Genomic DNA, 22,430 nt, shown 5'->3' with positions numbered 1-22,430 from the left:
TATAGTTTACAAGGTTATAGATGGTGTTCCATTGAAAAGAAAAAAGTCAGTCCTTAAAAGAAACAAAAAAAGAATGTTTCCCCAAGAAAAAAAGGTCAATCGTGGTATTTCACTCCTATGATTCAGTTCAGTTCAGTAATCGTATATTTGTAATCTGAGTTAATCAAGACATTTTATTAAAAACTCTGTGTTCTTTGGGTGCATAAGTGGTTCAGTTGGTAGAGCATCCAACTCTTGATCTCAGGGTCATGAGTTCAAGCCCCACATTGGGCATGGAGCCTACTTAAAAACAAAAACCTCTGTGTTCTTGTGCTAGTTAATGCAGTAGTTTCAGAAGTGTCAGAGTTCAAAGGGGACAATCTGTTATGCCAAAGGAGGAGATGAAAATATAGCGCATTCTTTGGAAAATCATCTTAATAATTCAGTATGATTGGAACTGGCAGGAGACCTGAGAAGTGAGGGGACCTTCACAACCTTGGGCAGCTTTTCTAAACCCATGCCTATGACCAACCCACCCCGACAGTGGGAACTTGGGATCACGCGTTGCAATAAACCACCAACAAGAAGTTCTGATGTGGACTATCCCCCAAGTAGGTATTGGCATATTGCTGACTCTGTGTAGTTTACAGTGTAAGGAAAATGAATAAAGAATTACATAAATCAGTCATACCGGTAATACATGCTATAGAGTAGCCAACTGCCATGTAGTGGGACAACATAACCAAGTGCTATAACCTCATCGGGGTGGCCACAGAAGACTTTCTCTACAAAGAAGTTTAAGATGAGCCTTGAAAGATAAGATATCCAGAGTGATGGGTCTGGAGGAAGGCAAGGTGTGCCTCCCAGGGAAAGAACGTGCTGGGAGAAGAGAACACACGTGAGCACCAGGCAGAGAAAAGTTTGGTACCTTCCAGAGACAGAAAGAAAGTGTGTGTGGCTAGGGGTTATGTGGGAAGTATTGTCCAAATCATAGAGGAAGGACCTGTCAAGGATTATCAAGTACATGGCTGAATTCCACAGTGGAAAAAATCAGCATGGGTTTTTTTTTGTTGATGTTGTTAATTTGAACTGAGACAATAAGCAATAATATGGTAGAAACACTGCCTTTGAAGTCATAAACCTAAATATGTGTCCTAGCTCCACTTTAGCTGAACCCCACATCAGTAAAATGGGTTAATAATTATAGTTCTACCTGCCAGGGTTTTGGTGAAGATAGGCTGAGACAATGAAGGAAAACAAACAAACAAACAAAAACATAGATATATAGATATAGATATAGATATAGATATAGATATAGATATAGATATAGATATAGATATGTGCGTGTGTGTGTATATACATATGTGTATATGTGCATACATATAACACACATATGTGTGTTATACATATATAAACAGAAAATGCTCTTTAAAATTAACTTACTAATTTTAAAAGATACATTAAGCAAAATTTACTCGAATACATTTTTGCCTGTCAAGAAACCTCTCGAACATATCTGTGATTTCACTGGAGCACAGAATTAGTCAGAGACTCTTAAGACCAGAAGAATGAAGTAGAGGGAACCCGAAGGTGAACACAAGGGCATCAGAAGGAAGTGGGAAGATTAGACTTTCTGATTACTCTCAGTAATTTATATATAATTCTTCAAAGGGAAAATGATGGCCTTTTTAGGTATAAAAGCCTTTGGTTTCTTCCATTCATAGAGGAGAGTCCGCTTTCTTTTTAATCTCATAAAGTCAAGCTTGGAGGCTTCGTTTTCTGCTGTCCCTGAGCCCCTCACATGCATATGTCAGGTCCTGGGCTCCCAGCGCGCCTGTGAGCGGTTGGTAAATTGCACCTGCGCAGGGACTCTGAACTTCCTCAGAGCTCAGCTGGGCCACCGTATGGAGACTGGCTCACTGGAGGCTGCAGAGAAGTGAACTGAAGAATTACAGTCGGTTTCACTTCCCTGCCTTATGTGCCTTCAGGTGCCTCTGAAGACAGGCGAGGCCGGTGAAATGGAGAGGAGGAGGAAGAGAGACAGCACCAATATTAGAGAAGAAAGAGTCCTTGCAAATGTAAAAGCATTGTGGAAAAATGCGGATAGATGGATGTGTGTACGTGTCTGTGTGCGTATCCACAGCCAGAGTGCGTATTGCTGGCTGGCAGCTTTAAGTTTTTCTGTACAGAGATTTTGGACATGTGTTTTTAGCAGCGGAAGTTCTATTTTGTATGTGGGAGTGGATGCAGCTCAGTCAACAACTCACAGTCTGGCTCTGAGTGAGGAATTACTGGGTTGGGAGAATCAGTTTTTCACCAAAAGAAAATAACCGTGTTTGTAAATCCCGCTTAGAACAAAGCAGCAGACCGCTGTGTGGCCCTGATTTTCAGCACCTCTCAAGACCAACCACACCAGAACGTCCTGGGCAAATGGAAGGGATTAGAAGAGAGAATGTAATACCTGTGAGTCCAAGAGGGAAACTTTGAAGGAAAAACTTTAATGCTTTACTATGCACACTAGAACCTCAGCACTTTCTACTTCGTATGCATTAACAGGGTTCAGTGATACTGTGATGGAACCCAGCCAATATTGGTGTATTATATAGAGGCAGAAGTGTGTGCCTCGTAGCAAAGACCAATTGGGTGGATTGGTAACTATGACAACTACACCGCGACTGTCAGTGGCAATCCCTGTAATCTCCCTATTTGAAGGTTTTCCTGAGTGTTCACTCCAAAATGACATTTGTAGGTAGGGACTAGAAAGTAAAGCTAGGAAATACACATATATGAATAAGGGAGAGAGTATGGCATAAGAGGAGGTACCAATGAAATGGCTATGTTATAATGCAAATATCTTAAACGGTTCTATGGCATAGCAATTAAGACCCAAAAGTCACACAGACGTGGGTCAGATCCTACCTGGACCACTTATAAGCTGGCTTTCTTTAGGTAATTTACTTGTTTTCAGATTGCTTACCTATAAAGTTTACACACTAATACCCACTTCATCTGGACAATTCTGAATGTTGGAAGAATGTAGGTACAACACTAAACATAGTGCCTGGCTATGAACACTTAATAATTGATAGATTTTATTTTCACAAGAGTAGTTCTATTTATATCTCATTTGCTCTTCTGTTTACTTGTTAGGACTCCTAATTCCATACGATATGTTCTTTCTAGAGCTGGATTCTCATGGCATGAATCCCAAGTGTTGCTCTGATAGTGATAAGGTTTCTGCTAAAATGTCCGTTTTATCCACCTTCGAGTGAACTACAGAGCTTAGGCCAGGCTTGGAGTCTGCTCTGTCCTCGTCATCCATCCATATCAGCAATTGGAAACATTAGAAAAACCATGGTGGATTCATGTCGAATGGCTTTCTTGAGATGTAATTTACATAGCATACAATCTGTTCATTTGAAGTGTAAAACCCAGTAGTTTTGGAGTTGTGCAGCCATCACCATAATTAATTTTAGAACATTTATCACCCCCCTCCAAAAGACCCTATATCTGTTAGCAATCAGCTCCCATCTCTCTCCTGCTCCCCTCAGCCCTAGACAACCATCAATCCACTTTCTTGGCTCCGGAGATCCATAGTATTGCTTTTCTGGACACTTCCAATAAGTGGAATCACACAATATGTGGTCTTTTCGACCAGCTTCTTTCATGTAGCAAAATGTTTTCAAAGTTCATCCACATTGAAGCACGTAATAGTACTCCATTCCTTTTTATGGCTGAATAGTATTTCATTGTATGGTTATAACACATTTTATTCACCCATCAGTTGGTGGGCATTTGAGTTGTTTCCACTTTTTGCTGTTATAAATAATGCTGCTATGGGCAATTTATGTACAAGTTTGTGTATGGACCTATGTTTCCATTTCTTGTGGATGTGTATATATATGTATACTGGGGAGTAGAAGTGCTCATATGCTATTTAGAAAACAAGGAACAAATGTTTCACCTTTTGGGGAGCTGTCAGGTTGTTTTCCAAAGCAGCCGTGCCACTTTGCATTCTCACCAACGGTGTGTAAAGCTTCCAATTTCTCCACATCCTCACCAATGCTTGTTGTCATCTTCTTGACCATAGCTGTCCTTGTGGCTGTGAAGTTCTAGCTCACTGTGGTCTGCATCTCCCTAATGGCTAACAATGTTGAGCCTCTTTTCACATGCATATTGGCCACATGTTCCTTTTGTTTTGAAAAATGTCTATTCAAATCCTTTGGCCATTTTTTAGCTGGGTTGTCTCCTTATTGAGTTATGAGCCTTTGAAGCATCTTTAGTAGTGTTTCTTAGGGCTCCTGCATCACCCCCAGGGCCCACCTTCTGCAGGAATTGGGTGTTGCAGCCGATGAGAATGCAAAGAAAATGCATGCTGACCTGACGTACAGTGGAAAACTCTCAAGATAAGCTGGTATGACACATATGTCTATTACTAAAACTCCTGGTGTTGGGTACGACAGGAGAAAATATCTGTGGTTGACTTTGTTGTTTGTTTTCTTCTTCGTGTGATGATTTTGGCTTTATATTTACTTAGGCATTGTATTTCTCAACCGATAGTTTGGACTTGGTGAAGCAAAAATGTGTTCAAAAAACTGTCTGTTACGTACTTTATTTATTTATTTAAATTTTCTTAGAGGTACATAAGACATTTTTATTCAAACTCTGTTTACACAATAGTTATTTTAGGGAAAAATGGGAAACTCTTTGGTTGCCGAGACAATGACATGAGGTGAAATTTTTTGGTTGCCAAGACAATGCTAATGCAGAAGAGCCACTGCAGAAGAAGAAGACATATGTAAAAAGAAAACAAAACTGCAAAACAAGTGCTCTCCATTGGAAGGGGAGGCAAAAGTGTTCCTTCTGGGGATCGGCAGGAACTAGTACAGCCCAGAATTTTCAGTCATGGCTGGGTTTCAGCTGAGGGCTTCACTACACACATCACCGAGGCAGTTTCTGACGTGGAAAAGCTAGATTCAGCATGAGAGTAACTTGTCCTCTTCCATCTTCCTTTGCTACAGTCTCCTGGCAGTTTTCCTCGGGGACAAAAAATACCTGGTACTCTTGACAAGAAATTACGTTTACTACTCTTAGTAGGTTAGGTATGTTACTGCACGAACTGTTGCTTTGAGCGTGTGGATACGGAAGTATGTTCAGCACATTGTTTCCTAAACTGAGTGTTTATGCTTCTGGGTGGACGGTTTCTATTTTGATTATGAATCTGTTTCAGCAATCAAATTTTTGCTTTCTGTAAAGGTTTGTGTCTCCATTACATAACAAAGAAGACTCCAGGCCATCACAGATCTGGGTGCAAAGTGGTAGGAATTTTAACGTGGATTTCTTTATCTGGATAGTCAAGGGGACAAAGTGTTTTCAGAAAATATGATAACTTTACCGTTTTTAGTATGCACTGCCAACAGATCCCAAGAAAGCAGGTAACCTCTCCAAATCGGTCACTCGTGTGTGTGTTTAGAAGGCAGGCATCTTCTTCCGTCTGTGGAGGTCTTACTCACGGAGAGAAGGTACTCATTCTAGGCAGTCACTTCAGTATCCTTAGAAGCCTAACAAACTTCAGCTGTCACTCAGACATTCTGAGAGTAAACATTTGGGAAGAGACAAAAGCAGATGAAGCAAAATGGAAATATGTCAACATCGCTGTAATGCACTCCCATGAACTCAAGGCTTGTGATTTCTCCAGACTTAGGACACAGCAAACTAAACCAGCAGCAGGTAGTCTAAGTAAAACTCTATTCCAGGGAGGAAGCACCCCCTGTACAGACAGGAGCCCCTCAAGCCTTCTATCAGCCTAGTCAAACCGAGAGCCCGAGTTCCAGAAAACAACAGTCTTTTTGACCTAGAAAGAATAATTCTCAACTCTGAAAGATTTTTCTGGAAAATGTTTCACCTTTTTTATGGCAAGGAAACTATAGAGTCTCAGAGCGTAAGAAGCATTTAGAATTTCTGAAAGCACAAAGAAATTCGTGTCTATGGCTTTATAGGCACTAATTAGAGTCTGCCACAAAAGCTTATACGAATCACTTCTCTCCATTAGCCGTATCTGTTATTATCCCTACTAGCTGCCCTTCCTCTACTGGAACATTGTTATCCATTAACATTTACTGCTTATGTATGGTGCTTGGGCACCAAACAGGACTAGATAAGGAGCCTGCCTCCCCATATTCCAAATTCTCCATATAGAGTGTAGCTGGTAGGCTGCTATAAGGTATAGTTATTTTGTGGTGAAATTAGAAAGATCCTTTCTCGAGGTAGTTGTGCAAGTTTGACCATAGAAGGCCCCTTCTCAAGGCTTAGTTCCCAAAAGTGAGTGTGAGCCTCATTGGTCTCTTCTGCCCTGTGGTCCTGTTGGTTGGACAGTTGTAAGGAAGTCTGTATTAGCCTGGTTGAGCTGCCACACAGACTGGGTGGCTTAATAACAGGACTTTGTTTTCTCATAGTTCTGTAAGGCTGGAAGTCCGAGGTCAAGTTGCCGGGAGGATTGGTTTCTGGTGATGCCTCTCTTCCTGGCTTACCAACAGCAGCCTTCTCACCATGTTCTCACATGGCCTTTTCTGTGGGTGTACCGGCAGAGAGAGTGGGACAGAGATTTCTGGTGTCTCTTCCTCTTCTTATAAGGACATCAGTCCTATCGGATTAGTGCCCTATCCTTATGACCTCATTTAACCTTAATTACCTCCCAAAGACCCTGTCTTCAAGTACAGTCACATTGGGGGTTAGACCTTCAACATATAAATTTGGCAGAAACAATTCGGTTTATAACAAGAGCCAGTGATAGGATACAGGCATCTGAAAACAGGTTAGGGAAGCTAACTGAATTGTTACTTTTCAACTAAGTCTGTACGGCAAAGTTATATAGGCAATTGAGCAGTGATCCAAGTCAGCAATATATTAATAGCTCTTCCAGCAATACAAAGCCTTTATAAGAGAAAAATATCCTCTTTCCTCGACCTCAGAAAGTCTTGCGTGAGTCAGTGGTTCTCTTAAGAATCACCAATAGAGATTTTTAAATAAATATATCTTCCCTAGCCCTACCTCAGAGATTCTTCATGAACTGATCAGGAATGTGGACCCAGGAACCTACATATTTAGCAACATCCCAGGTGGTTTTGCTACTGGTGGTTTTTGGACCACACTTCGAAAATCCTAAGACTAAACAAAAAATTGCTTCTGTTTTCCAATTTGCTACATATCTATCATAGAAGAAGGGAGAAAATGCGAACAGTAATTTACTGAAAGATACGTCTGAGGGAAATGTGTTGCAAAATTCAAAGTACTCTGGTAAACTAACATGAGGAGAGGGGAAATGAGTGATAGAGAAGGTTATTGGAATTACCAGACTCTAAGGGATTTATGTCCTCATGATGAGACTGGGGTACCTACTGCACCAGAGAATTTTCAGAATAATTCAAGCCACACAGTACAGTGTTCACAATTCAGTTTTAGAGAATGTGGTCAATTTTCCCAAGATAATTTGTTTCCGCCTGGCGAAAATCTGATAACTGAAGAGGGCAGTGTCATGCATTGGCCGACTGGGAGGGTCTGTGAGCCTTCCACACAGATGCCCTTGGCAGGGGGAACGCTGGAGAGTCTCTCAGCCTCACAGAGCCCTGGAGCTAGGGTTTACTTTAGCATTAGGCCCTCCAGGGTTGGTGAAGCAGCAAAGAACAGAAAGAACTGGCTCCCCACAGGGAGGGAGAGGAAAAGAGGAGGAGGATAAGAGATTCCTATTTCACCCACAGCAGCAGGGTGTCCCTAAGCTGGATCCCACAAGCCACACCTCATTGTCTCCACAGCACACACACACACACACACACACACACACACACACACCCCGGGCCTGCCTCAGTCCCTTGCTATGTGTCTACCCAAAAGTAAGGGCAACCGTCTTCATTTGTCTTAACCCCAGGATGGTCTCATAGAATTATGCTTCCCCTAAACTCAAATTCTGGGCCCATTTAGAAGGTATCAGCCGAAACTCCCTTTTCTTGAATTGAAGATGGACACCTATGTGTTGCCATGAATATTCCAAGAGAAGCCTGGAGTAATATATTCGGTTCCTAACTAACTTTTCTCACTGTCTTCCTGTATGGCCACTCCTGCAGTGACTCTCCAACTGGAAACAGCCCGCTTGGCGGGAGGCTGGCTGGCTTGTTCCTCAGAACAAGCTTCCTAGCTTCCCCAAGAGAAATCTCTCCCTGGAGTTAGAGTAATGGATAAAATCAGGCTCTAGATCATGAGGTAGGATCTAGCCATGGTCCCCCTCAGCATCACTGGAACGCTGATTCCTTCGGAATGCTGATTTTGTTAATTTATTCGTTTTGACCATTGCGTGCCAGACTCTCAGAGACAAGGAATTGTAGCCAGGTCTGTTATATCCTGAACGTGAATTTTCAACAGTGTCCTTGTGTCTTTCTGCACTTCTTCTTGGGCAGCAAGCAGGTACCAGTTTCCTCAGGTCAGGAAGTCACTTTATCTCCAAAAAGCGGGCCAGATGGGCTGGAGAGAGAAAGAAAGAAAGAGAAGTCTCAATAATGAGACTGGTTCTCAGGAGGCAGCAGAGTCTAAAAATTGAGCTTTATTAGGAGTTTAAGAGCAGGCATTACTTATGAGTCCATCACTAGCGTGAGTAATGCTCTATCTCCCCCTGTCACCGAGCTACACAGAGCTCGAATGGCTCCTCTGTGACAGGCTGCATAGAACCACTTCTCCCTTGAACAAGGAGAAGAGCTTTCTCCTATCACACAAACGTTGGTTGTCCCTGCCAGCTCGTTCGGTAGCAAGCATCCGTGCTAGTGAGCAGTGAGACCTGGTGTCCCACACGCAGGCACGAGGATTAGTCTAGGAGGTAATACTTGCCACTCAACTTCCTCACAGGGATGCGAGGAGGATTAATGAGATGCCATTTCCATTGCAATTTATGCTCTTCAGAAGAAAGGCACTGAGTACTAGGTATTAGAATTAGGGATTATATAGGTAATCAAGCAAAGAAGATATTCAGCTGCTTCTAGTTGCTAAAGGAAGCTTTAATCTGGGAGGTGTGGAAGGAGCAGGGCAGGGCATGCAGCGGGTGTCAAGTTGGCCAGAAGCCACGGTCCCTCGTGAAGCAAAGGACCAAGGATGGAGTGTGAAGTGCTCTGTACAGCGTAAACATGGCCCTGTTCTGGCCCTTCAGGCTTATGAGCTAAGCCCCGGGGAGGCCTGCATTTCATGGGTTCAGATGAACGCTTTTTTGTCGCATCTACCTCTACCACCATTAACCAGTCTACAGGTTGGGTTCCAGAGGAAAGAGGCAAAGGCACGAGCAAACTACCCCGTCCACACACAGGAAGACATGGTCACATTCCCAACTCACCCGGAATTCGTACGTGCCAGGGAAGAATTGGGGGAGACCCTGGCGAGCTACAGGGGCTGAGGTGAGGAGCGTGAAGGTGGTCATCTGGGATGGCGAAGTGCAAAGCCGTAGTCGGCAAAGAGGTCGATCTTCTCATGGCCAAACACATAACTAGTGGCAGGGGTGGAATGTAACCCAATGTTTAGAGATTCAAATTTTAAAGTCCCGGTTTCTTCCATTCATTATAGCGTGTCCTCAACTATGATGACCTACCACTGGGAGGACGTGAGGCAATTTCAGACGGTACACAAAAAGCCCTTTCTAAATTTCTCGTAGCAAGTTAGGTAATACTGCGTTTCAATTTTTTTTAACATGTATTTATTTTTGAGAGAGACACACACAGAGCATGAGCAGGAGAGGGACAGTGAGAGAGGGAGACACAGAATCTGAAGCAGGCTCCAGGCCCTGAGCTGTCAGCACAGAGCCCGACACGGGGCTCGAACCCACGAACCATGAGGTCATGACCTGAGGCGAAGTTGGACGCTTAACCGACTGAGCCACCCAGGTGCCCCCGTTTCTAAAAATTTTTAAATGTTTATCTATTTTTGAGGTATTACTACATTTGAGCATGTATTAGAAATAAACAATTAACCCATGAAGCCCATAATTCATAAATACAATTGCTTAGAGCAGTAATTCTCAGTATTACCCGTGCAATTGAATCCCACAGAAAGCTTTAAAAAACAAACGGACAAAAACCAGTGCTGGGTCCCACCCTGGGTTGTTAAACCAGAATCTCTGAGAGGTTGCCCCCATTCTTGATACTTTGTAAAAGCTTTCCCAGGTGATCCTGGGAGCAACCAGCCCTGGGAACGTTAGAGTAGAATGGTATTAAACATTTTTTTAAGTGAGCAGTTTTATGTTTTTTGTTTTTTGGTTTTTTTTTCTTTTTTTTAGTGAGCAGTTTTAAATAAAATATTAAATAATATCAGTGTGTGAAGATAGCAAATATCATGAAGGTTCACTATTGTGCTAATTACTGAAATTTGGTAACATTTCTCTATCGGGGTAGCTCCCCTTCTATGAGACAATAATAATCTCAAAGAACAAAGAGAAAGACAGAGGTATCCACTAACACTCATGGATGTGTGGTAACGGTAAGACTGATTATTTGGACATGTGCAAGTAGGCATAAAAAACAAAAGGGTTTGGGGCAATGCAGAGTAATGGTGGCAGGTTAGATCTGGGTGTGTGTTAATAAGACTGTTCCCCAAAGTATTACTCTCTGACTCTCCCACCTTATAGTTCAGAAACATGACTTTTCTTCATCCCCTTTTGCCTTCTCATGTCCTCACCACCACACTCACTGACTGGAAGTTAAAACAGATGAGAGGGGGAAAAAAGATGACAAAGAATCTGTAATGATATGTATCTCAAAGGTGGGATTACCAGTGACTCTTTTCACCCATTCGTTCTTTAATTTATCATTTTCTCATTCACACAAGAAGTATTTATTGACCACCTATTAGATACTAAGTCCTTTTTGCTTATAAGTATAGACAGAATTTTTCTCAGCAAGCATGAATTGTCTTTATGATATGATCAAGCAAATCTTACAGTTCCTTCCATCTTAGAAAAACTGAATAATGTGTACAACTGACCAGTCCCCTGTCATCATGCAGCCAGACTCACGGTGGTAGGAAGAGGGGCAGCACCAATGTCAGAAGATGGGAGGCTAAGGCATTTTCAATTACACTTGACCCTGAGAATCACAGAAGGGTGGTGTGAGAAAACCCTAGAAACATTTCCTCTGTGAAATAGAGGAAATAAAACCTATCCCGAGGCACTGGAAAAGATGCCCAAGCCCTTTTTCCTCTATTCTTTCATCTGTTAAATGGGGATAATGATACTTTGTGTTTACCTACCTCAGAGAGGCATTATCAGGTCTATTTAAAGGCTCTTCCGATGAAAGCTGCTGTGTAATTACCAAGAACAGCTATGATAAAGAAACCTAAATACAACAGCAAATCAGCTGGAACAAATTCTCAAGGGAGTTTACTTCTCTGGAAAAATTTAAGAAAAGGGTAGCAGCTGTCCTCTGGGGACTTTTGGGGACCGTTCTAGCTGGAAGTTTAGGGAAGGCTAGCTGATTTTCAAAGTCTCCTCCTGGCCAATCACTCCGGATCTTCCTCTGCTTACTTTTCCCCATGGTCTAAGCAATTTCCAGCTGAAATTCCTCTTTCAAGTTTTTTCAGACCTTAACTCAGAAACTCTTTTATCCTTGAAAAGAATCTCAGGGAAGGCATTTACCTGTGAGAGAGAAAAGGGAAGTTACAATGTGGGGGAAATGTGCCCCCTGTAGATGATAGGTAATGGGGAATTGTTTGATAGTTTTTCAAAAGAAGACTGAAGTGGTTGATAGCTAACATCAGGCTTTGCTGAAATTAATTTGACAAATTTATTCAAATTTGAGGGGAGATTCAATGGGAGTGCAGAAAGGAGAGACACCACTGCTACATCAGCTCGGGAGAGAGCCAACCCAGCTGAATCAGGCTAATAGTGGTCTGACTGGGATGAAGAGACAGGCCGAAAAACTTTACGGCTCTAGAATCTATAGGACTTGGCAGAAGATCGACTATAGCAAGAAAATGGCAGAAGGGTCATGATTATCATAAAACTTGGTAACTTGAGGTGCGCCTGGGTGGCTCAGTTGGTTAAGCATCGCCCTTGGCTCAGGTCATGATCTCACAGTTCATGGGTTCAAGCCCTGCCAGGGGCTCTGTGCTGACAGCTCAGAGCCTGGAGCCTGCTTCAGATTCTCTCTCTCTCTCTCTCTCTCTCTCCCTCAAAAATAAATAAACATCAAAAAAAATTTTTTTAACTGGTGACTTTGATAGGGTTTGGTGACATCTTTAACAGAGAGAGATGGCAGACCAAAGGGTGAGCAGGTTGAATTTGTTAATGAGATCTGGATCCACACCACTGTAGGAAGCCCAGTGGTTTTATATTTTTGTGAAACTTGCTTATGCAGTAAAGATTCTGGCTATTTATAAACAGCACAACCTATGGTTTCTGAAAGGCTTCTAAGCAATATAAGAAAAAGTCAAATGCCAATGATTGATTTTCACATGAGTGATTTGTAAAGTTAATAATTATGCATAATAATAATTGTTATCATTAATCAATTGATTACCATGGGAACAACATAAATATTTTCCACATGTGAACCAAATGTCAGCTGGTGGCTTCCCAGATCTGGTAAAATTGTTGGAAACCCCACCAATCTCATGGCCGGTGGAAACCCAAAACCATCGTCACTTCTGTGAATCCCTGGGGGCTTGCCTCATTCTGGCTTTTCCTGCCTTCCAGACCCACCACTATACATCCCTGCTGTACCACCAGATGCGAAATTGTCCTTTCTCCCTGCTAGTAGAAAATACCAAGCCATCATAGGTTTAGTAAAGTCCATTGAAATTGGAAAGTAATGGGAATGAGTCATAACTTCTTCCAATCTTCGCCAGCCTCTCCCTACTGGATTTTGTTGGAGGTATGTTTTTCTCTTCCTTCACTATGCAGAGACACTTATTTTTCAAGGCATCAGCAGCACAAAGTACTTTTCATTTGTTAAAGGGACTGGCTCTAAAAGGTGATTTTATTCGCAACCATTTATTTTCCCATTACACTTAACCCTCACAGCACCCCCACTTTACAGATGAAGCAACTGAGGTGTAAAGAGATTGAATATACCCAAGGGTATGAACCTATGAAGTGGTAGAAAGAGAATTTAAATTCATGTGTGACTGACTCTTAAATTAAAACTAAGTTGGCCTTAAGAGGATGGGAAGATGATTATCTATCCCAGTTTACTTTGCTACTTCATAACTGCCTAGTTTTTCCGTCAAATCTCTGTTTCAAAAAAAAAAAAAAAAAAGCTATATACTCCTAAAGGCTATATATGAGGAACTCCAGAGTAAAACCCCAATGAGTTAGTATTGTGAACAAGTTACGATAATTAAAACACCTGAACAAAAGAAATACAACACTATTATTTTTAAGTAATAAAACTTGGATGGGGACATAGGCCACACTACCTTGTCAAATCTGCAAGTTACACAAAGAAATAGCTAATACTGATGATGATGGTGATGAGGAAGAAGAGGAGGATGGTAATGATAGAATTTATCTAGCACTTTATAAATGTTGTGCATATATTGTTTAATTCATTCCTGGGAAAAAAAAAACTATGCCTTACGTCTGTTATCACTTTTTTATAAATAAGGTTAAAAGGGGAAAACAGCCCAAGGTCACTCATCTTGAAAGAACTGAAACCAGGGGTCTCGCCCAAGTTGTAAGGCTTATGCCCTTAACAACCAGGCTTTCTACTTCAAGAACCATGATATTTTCAATAGATGTTCCCTCTAGGATGGAAGTAAGTGCCATGAGGAACAAGGAATTTATACCTCTTATTCCCATCATTAGCTCTAGTGTTTAGAATGGTACCTGGAACATAGTACAAACTCAATTAATAACTGCTAAGTAATAAGGGAATTGAAACAAGGATGCGTTGGTGGCTCAGTTGGTTAAACATCTGACTTCAGCTCAGGTCATGGTTTCATAGTTAGTGAGTTCGAGCCCCACATGGGGTCCTGTGCTGACAGCTCCAGGTTTGGACTCCACTTCAAGTTTGGTGTCTCCCTCTCTCTCTCTGCCCTTCCCCCACTCATGTTCTCTCTCTCTCTCTCTCTCTCTCTCTCTCTCTCTCTCTCTGTCTCAAAAATAAATAAACATTTTTTAATTAAAAAAAATAAGTGAATTGAAACAAAATACCTAAATCAGTAGAAGATACAAAAACATTAAAAAATAATCACATGTTGATGTTTAAAATATTTAACTAGAAGAAATATAGGATAGGAAAAACCTGACTTGAAAACTCTTGGTTTTATTTTATTTTATTTAAAAAAAAAATTTTTTTTAACGTTTATTTATTTTTGAGACAGAGAGAGACAGAGCATGAACAGGGGAGGGGCAGAGAGAGAGGGAGACACAGAATCGGAAGCAGGCTCCAGGCTCTGAGCTGTCAGCACAGAGCCTGACGCGGGGCTCGAACTCACGGACCGCGAGATCGTGACCTGAGCCGAAGTCGGCCGCTCAACCGACTGAGCCACCCAGGTGCCCCGAAAACTCTTGGTTTTAAAAAAATTTTTATATTTGTAATCCTCTGGAAGCTTAACAGGAATCCACCACTGCACTGTGGCTGCTAAAAGACTACTGTAATTTTAGAAAACCTTATAGCATGTATTTTTATATATATGCATATGTATACATCATATCACATACCACATTTGTTATATTGTATACAATTCTGATCACATATTTCAAAGGGGACAATGATGGTGCAGAGATATTTTAAGGAGGTGAGTGTGATGCTAGGGAAAACGGAAACTTTCTCAGAAAGAAAGGAGGATTTTTAACACGGAAAAGAAAAGACCTATGGCAACTATCTTGCAATATTTGAAGCCTGCCAGAACAGACACAAGTGCTTGCTCTTTTTTCTCTAAAAGACTTGGGTAGATTTTCAGCTCAGCATAAGGAGAAAAACAGATATTTAACACAACTGTCCGCCATCTTTCCACAATAAAGCAGTTTTGAAAAACTAAGGTCCATTTTGTTATAAATTGCGTAATTGAGAGGCTCCTGGCTCAGTCGGCTGAGCATCTGCCTTCAGCTCAGGTCATGTTCTCACAGGTTAATGAGTTCCAGCCCCGCATCCGGCTCTGTACTGAGGGTTCAAATCCCAGAGCCTGCTTCAGATCCTGTGTCTCCCTCTCTCTCCGCCCCTCCCCCACTCGCTGTCTGTCTCTCTCTCTCTCTCAAAAATAAACATTAAAATTTTGTAAACAATAAAATAAATCGCATAATTGATAAGAATAATTACCTAAAAAAAAAAAAAAAAAATGAAAAGATTTCTACTTTAGGTAGAGAGCAGGACCAAATCAGTGACCTCAAATCTGGCTCTACGTTAGTTAAAATCAATTGGAAGACTGTGAAACATTACTGATTTTTGAGGCCTCGTCCCAATTGAATCATCATCTCTGGGAGTGGAGCCTGGAGAATCCATATCAAGAATCTAAATCTTATAATCCCCTCAGATGATTCTGGTGACTCACCAGGCTTGGGGATCACTGAACTAGATTACTTCAAAGTTGTCTTCTAACTCCCTCATTTAATGAGTCTTAGAAGATTATAGAATATTTTCTTTACCACATAAATGAGAAAGATTTGTAGTCTGTAAAATGAATTTGGTCTAAATGGACATAGGTAGCTCTAAAATGCCAGCAGACCTCCTGAGTTGTTAAACAGGTTAAAATTCTTCTTGCAATTTAGTTCATGAAAACTTTTTTCATGTATCATGGAAAGGTAAACTTTATCTGGCCTGTTTCCCAATAATTAAAGTTCCAAATCACTGAAATATAAATAAATGACACTTTACTGTACTTACAGCACCAGTATGATGAAAAATTTGTTTACACCAGGAGGTTTTAGGTCATCCTTCAATCATTCATCCCCGTAACCAAACTACATATGCGCGCGAGCACATGCGTATACACACACACACTCACACACACACACACACACACAAATATGACACATGGTAAATGTTGGGCAATTACTGAGATGGAACAAAGGGGACCTTCAAATTCCATTGCCTTTTTAACCTTATATTTTTCTATGCAAGAATCTAGGAGCCCAAATCAAAGGCATCGAAATAATATTAATCATGACATACTAAGCTCTTTGTCTCTAATTCCATGTCTCGTAAACACATTAGTTTGATCTAGGTGGTGTCAAGTTGAAGAGTAAAAAGGAGTACATGTATTTTAAAAATATTAACAAATTTGAAGAGAACATATTAATTTTGGCTAAATTGGTTCCCTATATAAAGGGCTTCTAACAGGTATACAGGTAGCCATATGAAGGAACTCTAATCACTGCAAAAGGGCTACATTTGTAGATTTTGCTAATCTAAAATGAAACCTGTAAGGTTGGAATTATTTAGAAAAGAGTAATTGAAACCCCCTTCAGCAAGTTAATTCAGATTCTCCTAATTTTACTTCTCTGGTTCACAAGGTATCTTTTTTATCATGGTGTTTTCAAATTGAAGTTCACACACATCAAATAAATAGCATGATAATCAGATTTCAATATCCAATACACATGCATTATTATCTGTCATTATTGTCATTGTCACTATTATAATTGCACATTGTAAAAAGAATGGAAGCTTTTCCACAGGAATTATTCACGTGTATTACTTTCTAGGAGTAATTGAATAGTTGACATTGCATTTAAATCAAAGTAAAATATGTGATGGTTTGTCTCATTTGTTTTATTCTTACAAAATAAGAAATGTAGAGTGATCTCTATTAGGGTCCTTTATTTGGATCCAGAAAGGTTCAGTTTTATGTACTGTCCAAATGTATATTTTCTTATAACAAGGCTCAAAAGATATCCAATGTAATTAAAGTGATAATTTTCTAAGAACACATAAGATAACAGCTGGGTAGTGAAGTCCTCTTCATTAGCTTGTATTTATATACATGAACTCAACAAGAATATCAGAGAAAAATATTATTTTTCTTTTTTAACTATTTAATCGGGCTTGGTATGTTGAAATGAAGCCCACGTTGTGTTGCCAATATCTACAGATCAATAATCACTTCCCTTAGAGTTTACGTAGAACTTTTCACTTCATTTTGGATAATCCTCACGGCAATCCCTTCAAGAGGCAAGTCAGATACTATTCATCTATTATGAGAAATCAGAGGCTCCAAAAAGCCAAGTAATTTATACAAAGTTACTCTGTCGAATGGCAAAATTAGCCCTAGAATCCAGGTCATCTGGGTCTTAGTCAGAAGTTATGGTAAAATAAAAATTAAAAAAAAAAAAATTTGAATTGTAAAAAGATCACAGGCGTGGTAGCATATGAAGGCCTAGGTCTCAACACAGTGTATGCTTTGACTGTGGGAACTTTCTCACCTCCCTGTAAAATGGAGCTCTATCTGGGACGTAAGGCTGTTTTGACAGTCAATGGAGAAAATGGTGAGGAACCACTCCAACGTGTTTTGTTAGTCTATGTGTTCCTTCTTCTGCACTCGGTTACTTCTCACACGCTTTATCCTATTTTTGGCTTCTGTGTGATTCACCCTCACCAGGTAGAGTTTTAAACTTTGTTTAGACTTAAATAATATCGATACTGGTTTGGAGAAGTGAGTGACGACAAGCTTTAGAAACAAGATGCTCCAAGAGCAATGCCAAAATAAGTGAAATGGATGATGGTATGAATGTAGTGATTCGGGATTTAAAATGTGTCTTCACTCACTAAGAAGGCTGCGCATGATGAACTTCAAACACTTCGCCTTCACAGGAAACACACAGCCGCTGAGGGTAGGTGGGATTTCCTTTCCTTCCGAGGAATTCCTGGTCACATTCCCTGCGGAGGCTGGCTGATTTAGAGATTCGTCTTAGTTTCTGTGGAGGCCGTCGCTGCTGCTGTGCTAGCTTTGAATCGTGTCATCGTTGGCGGGGGTGAGGGTTGTTGTCATTTGCCAGCTATTCAGTGGCTTAGGATCGGTAGTCTCAGGCCAGTTCTCTGGGGACAGATGGCAGCAAGCGTCTCTTTAGGCAGAGAGAACAAGGACTCTAGATCCCCTCCTCGTCTGCAGAGATGGTCCATCTAAATCGCTGTTGAAAATCACCAATGTGGATTGGTCCAGGGAGGCGGGCTTTATCAATTAATGAAACAACCTTACAAATGAATGTAAGCCATTCATTTATCTCCATGTGTCATTCGTGAAACACATTTTAAAAGGAGTACCTTTATTTAAATATCATAACGGAAATTTAATTATATTGCTTTGGTCACACTACCACCTCACTGAGTCCTTTCCTCTTACATCTAACCGTAGATAGTGGTCTATCTGCCACCACCAGAGGTCTGGCAGCAGGTAGGCGTGTCACATCGTGAAAACCACAGAATGGTGCCTTCCAGTTGAACAGCAATGTCGACACGTGGTAACTGATAGCAACCTAAAAAAGAGTATCTGCTCTCATCTTGATTCCTCTTATACTCACAGGCTGGCTGATTATTTGGACCCAAAAACTACAATAATAAAATCCTCTTATAATAGTTCTGTAACCATGCATTTAAGAGATTATATAGCACATCAGTCATGTATGTTCTCATTTCAAAATAAAAGAAAGGTACTTACTGCACTGAGTTCCCATAACCCCTCTTACCAGCCACCCCGATCACTGAAATCCTCAAAGTATGGAGCTCTTTGCTATCATATTCTGTTTTTGTTTCACAACTACAGGTCTATAAGGCATATGGGTACAGTTCCAAAGTACTGTGAATTCAAAGAAGTGAGGGGTTTTCTTTGTTTGTGACAAAATTAATATTGCAAGCTGCTATCACAGTATGCATTCTTCTGTAAGTATGGCTATACTTACTATCCACGATTCCCCGATAGGAGTTTCTCCAGAAGGTATTTTTTTCTACTGAGGCATATACAATGCATTCAATGGCACCAGAGTTTCATTAAAGGAATTCTCTTGTTCCCTTCCTTCACATGGAAATGTCATTAACTGTATTAAGTTAACTCTCCGAATGTTAGGTTCTTAACCAACAAACAGTGCTTCTCCACAAGGGCGTACTTTGCCAAGCGTCCTTGAATCAGAACGACAGGCTGAATATGTAATAATAGATTCAGAGCCACCACCGCAGGTTGTGATCATATTTAAGGGGAACCCTCTCGTATTTATTGACGTTTTCCTTCAGTCATGGTTGTTCCCTTTCTGCCACCACCACCTTCAGCCTTTCAGGTAAATGAAAAGTTCAATTATATGTAAAGCGACCGTTAAATCAGCAGGCCCCTTGTGGGGGTCTGGGCCTCCCCTCCCTGCTCCAATCGAAAGTGTGCTCAATCCATTACCCTTCCTGAGGATCGCACATCCATCAGGTCGAGTGTGCCGGCCAGGGTGCATCTTATAGCTTTTACTGCATATGAGACGTTGCAGGCCTGTTCTCAGGAACTGCCAGGCAGACTGGGAATCACAGTCACGGTTAATAGCAGCGAATTGCCAGCTCTTGATGGGTGGGTAGTCACTCCTTTCAGTGGTTGCCCCCTGGGGGAGAAGGTAGAAAAACAGAGGGAGGGAATTAGAGTGACTTTGCACAGTCGAGCAGGTTCATGCCGCTGGATCAGTGGCAAGCATTGGCAGGGCTCCACTCTGGGGAGGCTCAAAACAACCTCACAGTCTCATTTTTACCAATTGGTGCTGCTGTGTCGCCAGTGGTGCCCAGGGATGGGGTGGGGGGCAGGGGGAGGCTGGGGAGGGAGGGGGCGCTGGGAAGGAGATGAAGACAGAAGTCTCAGCTAAATTAAACAAACAAAATGTCTCCTCGATACCCGTTAACCTACCCCAGTTAGCCCCGTGCTACTAATTGTACCAAACTGGTATTGGAAGTTCCCTGGGTGATTAAAGAGTTGGCTCACAAACTCTCTGCATAACCTTAATTTTTTCAAGGTTCTTTGAGTGGAGAATGGCTTATAATAATGATTTTGACTAATACGATTTTTGACATGCAACTTTAATGCTTAACCTTAGTACAACTCCAGAGCATTTCATGTGTACTCAGCTGTAAAGAGTGATGATTTAAAGGGATAATATAAGAAAAAGGTCGTTCTAGAATGAACCTCTAACAAATTGCATAAAGGGAGCTTATTATTCCATGAGTATGGGGATACGCTGCTCTTCTGATCATTTTTCTGCTTGGTTCAAAAAAAAAAATGTTGAGACATGAATGGGAAAAGAAACAGGAAAAAATGAAATAGAAATCTGCAAGCAAGGAACATTCTTTTGATGGTTATGATTTCGTTGCCACTAAAGAGGCTCTACAATAATGTGGTTCTCCATCTCCTCTTTTGTTTTGGGTGAAGAATTCGCTCTAACAAGAAAATGCTGTTACTGGTTGGAGGGTTGCCTCCCGGGCCGGACCGGCTCCCCAGCAATTTGGTCCAGTACTATGATGATGACAAGAAGACGTGGAAAATACTCACAAGTGAGTGCCCTTCTTTTATTCATTTACCCACCTATTTATTTCCGCGCAGAGCTGTCCTGATGGATGCGAAAACGTGGTTAATCAAATTAGACATTTTATTGATTTGTTACCCTTTGGAGGTCTGTTTATGTATCCCAGGGGATTTAGAGTAAAAGACTAAATTAACATTGCAGAGGTGGCCAATTTGGTCGTGGAATAGGCCTAAATTAAACTGGCCTAAAACCACTGCACGAGTTTGTGTTTCTGTGACAGAGAGGGGGTAGTAACTGAGATGTTCCAAAAGAAATTCTTCCGTTCTTTTTTCTTTTCTTTTCTTTTCTTTTTTTTTTTTTTTTGGTTTCTTGAAAAGTGAAAGGTTGGTGAATAGCACTAAATTTTCTCATATCCTGATGGTTGTTTAGTTCATTTCTATGTAACTAACATGCATTTTGCCTTTTAAGCATTTCTGCTCGTTAATCTTTAGTCTGTGGAACTGGGTCTTAGAGAAGCACTCCCTTCTGTTGCTCCACGGTTTGGGTGGACAGATACCCAGGGCCTGTCCCAGCTGCATTAAATTGTGCTCGCAGACTTCGGCCCAAGATTCTCTTCCTCCCCTCCTTACAGGGTGATTGTGTTTTACAGCAAACCTCTTGCCTTGGGCACTGAGATTTGGAACTTATTGTTATATTGGTTATGATTCCCAATCTGACTCAGTCATGGAATCAAAAATCATCATTTCTTGAGTGCAGCAGGCTGTGTGCACCAGGCCCCTCGTGGGCACAGTGGCTGCACTGGTCAATAAAACTAAATTTTAACTGTCAAAATTGCCCAGAGCTGTATAGATAAAATAATAAATGAGTAATTTTGATCCATAAATCAAAGCCATACATTTAAAACCGCCAAAAGAAAAAGTTAGATTTTCTTACAGCGTTGTGTCTTTGAAGCAGTTATATATTTTATCAGCTTGTTTTTTTTTTTTTAAATCAGTTCCTTTCCTCTTACTAAAGCCCTTTAAAAGAATAGAAACAGGACAACAGTTTGCCCATAAGAGCAGAAGAGGAGCACAGACATGTGAGGTGGTGCTTGAAATAATACATTTCGGAGCTGGCTTATCCCAGCGAAACTACAGTAGCGTCCGCGAGCACAACGCGGAAGCTCCCTGGACGCCTATCCACCACGGTGATAGTAAAGAAGTGAGGGGATAATAGCCGCAAGCTTAAGGAGAAGGAAGAAAGAAAAAGAAGTTAGAGATGTCTTCAAATGGTTTTTATTCTCTTTTTGACAAAAGTACTGTTAACAACGAGTGACCGACCGGTATTTTTAAAGTAAAACCAAAGAATCAATTGTCTGACACTTGATCAATAGAGGAAGTCTAGGCAGCATAAGACACGGATACTAGGGGGAGGAGAGAAGAAGGAAAGACAAAGATTTTTGAAGAGCGATGACAGACGGAGATAGAGGCAAAAGGATATCACAAGTAGTAAGTGACACTCGTTCACAAATCCGTCTGTTTTCCCAGACACACCAGGCAAGGTCCAATTTGTTATTGGTTTGAAGCCCTTCATTAAAGGCAAAAAGATTCACTAAAGCATCATGAGTAATACCTAAGAAAAGTCTTACATTCATTTTAAACCTTGTTCGGAGACAGGGTGGTCATCCAATTTATTCTCCAAACTGGGACACTTTAGAGCATGAAATGGGGACCTACTGATGGGACAATAGGTATACATTGAAACATAAGGTCACCCTACTCAAAGCTTTCACGTTGCCTGATTTAGCTTTTTACTTAGAAGGAACTGGTAAGAAGGCATGAACTTGAATCTGTCAGACCTGATTCAAACCCATGTCTATGATCTTGAGCGAGGCATGTAAATATCCCAATTCATGGCTTCTTCATTCTTGTCAGCACCATTTGAGTATTTTTAAAATAAAGTGTTTATAAGTCATCTGACGTTGTGTGAGCTCCACAAATTGCAGGTATCATGACTAGTATTGTAACAT

The 22,430-nt window shown here is 41.0% G+C and overlaps 1 protein-coding gene across 1 annotated transcript in view; it reads left to right on the top strand.

Moving 5' to 3' along the window:
* The window catches only part of KLHL14 (kelch like family member 14), a 102,395-nt gene that overhangs the window by 8,309 nt on the left and 71,656 nt on the right, over positions 1–22,430 (top strand). The window contains exon 2 of the mRNA XM_042961966.1: positions 20,329–20,450. Coding sequence (XP_042817900.1) covers positions 20,329–20,450 — 122 coding nt within the window. The remainder of the gene's footprint in view (positions 1–20,328; positions 20,451–22,430) is intronic.

Source organism: Panthera tigris, chromosome D3, assembly GCF_018350195.1.
Source record: "Panthera tigris isolate Pti1 chromosome D3, P.tigris_Pti1_mat1.1, whole genome shotgun sequence".
Taxonomy (NCBI): domain Eukaryota; kingdom Metazoa; phylum Chordata; class Mammalia; order Carnivora; family Felidae; genus Panthera; species Panthera tigris.
The sequence above is the reverse complement of the archived record's forward strand: the minus strand, read 5'-3'. Positions and strand labels throughout refer to the sequence as shown.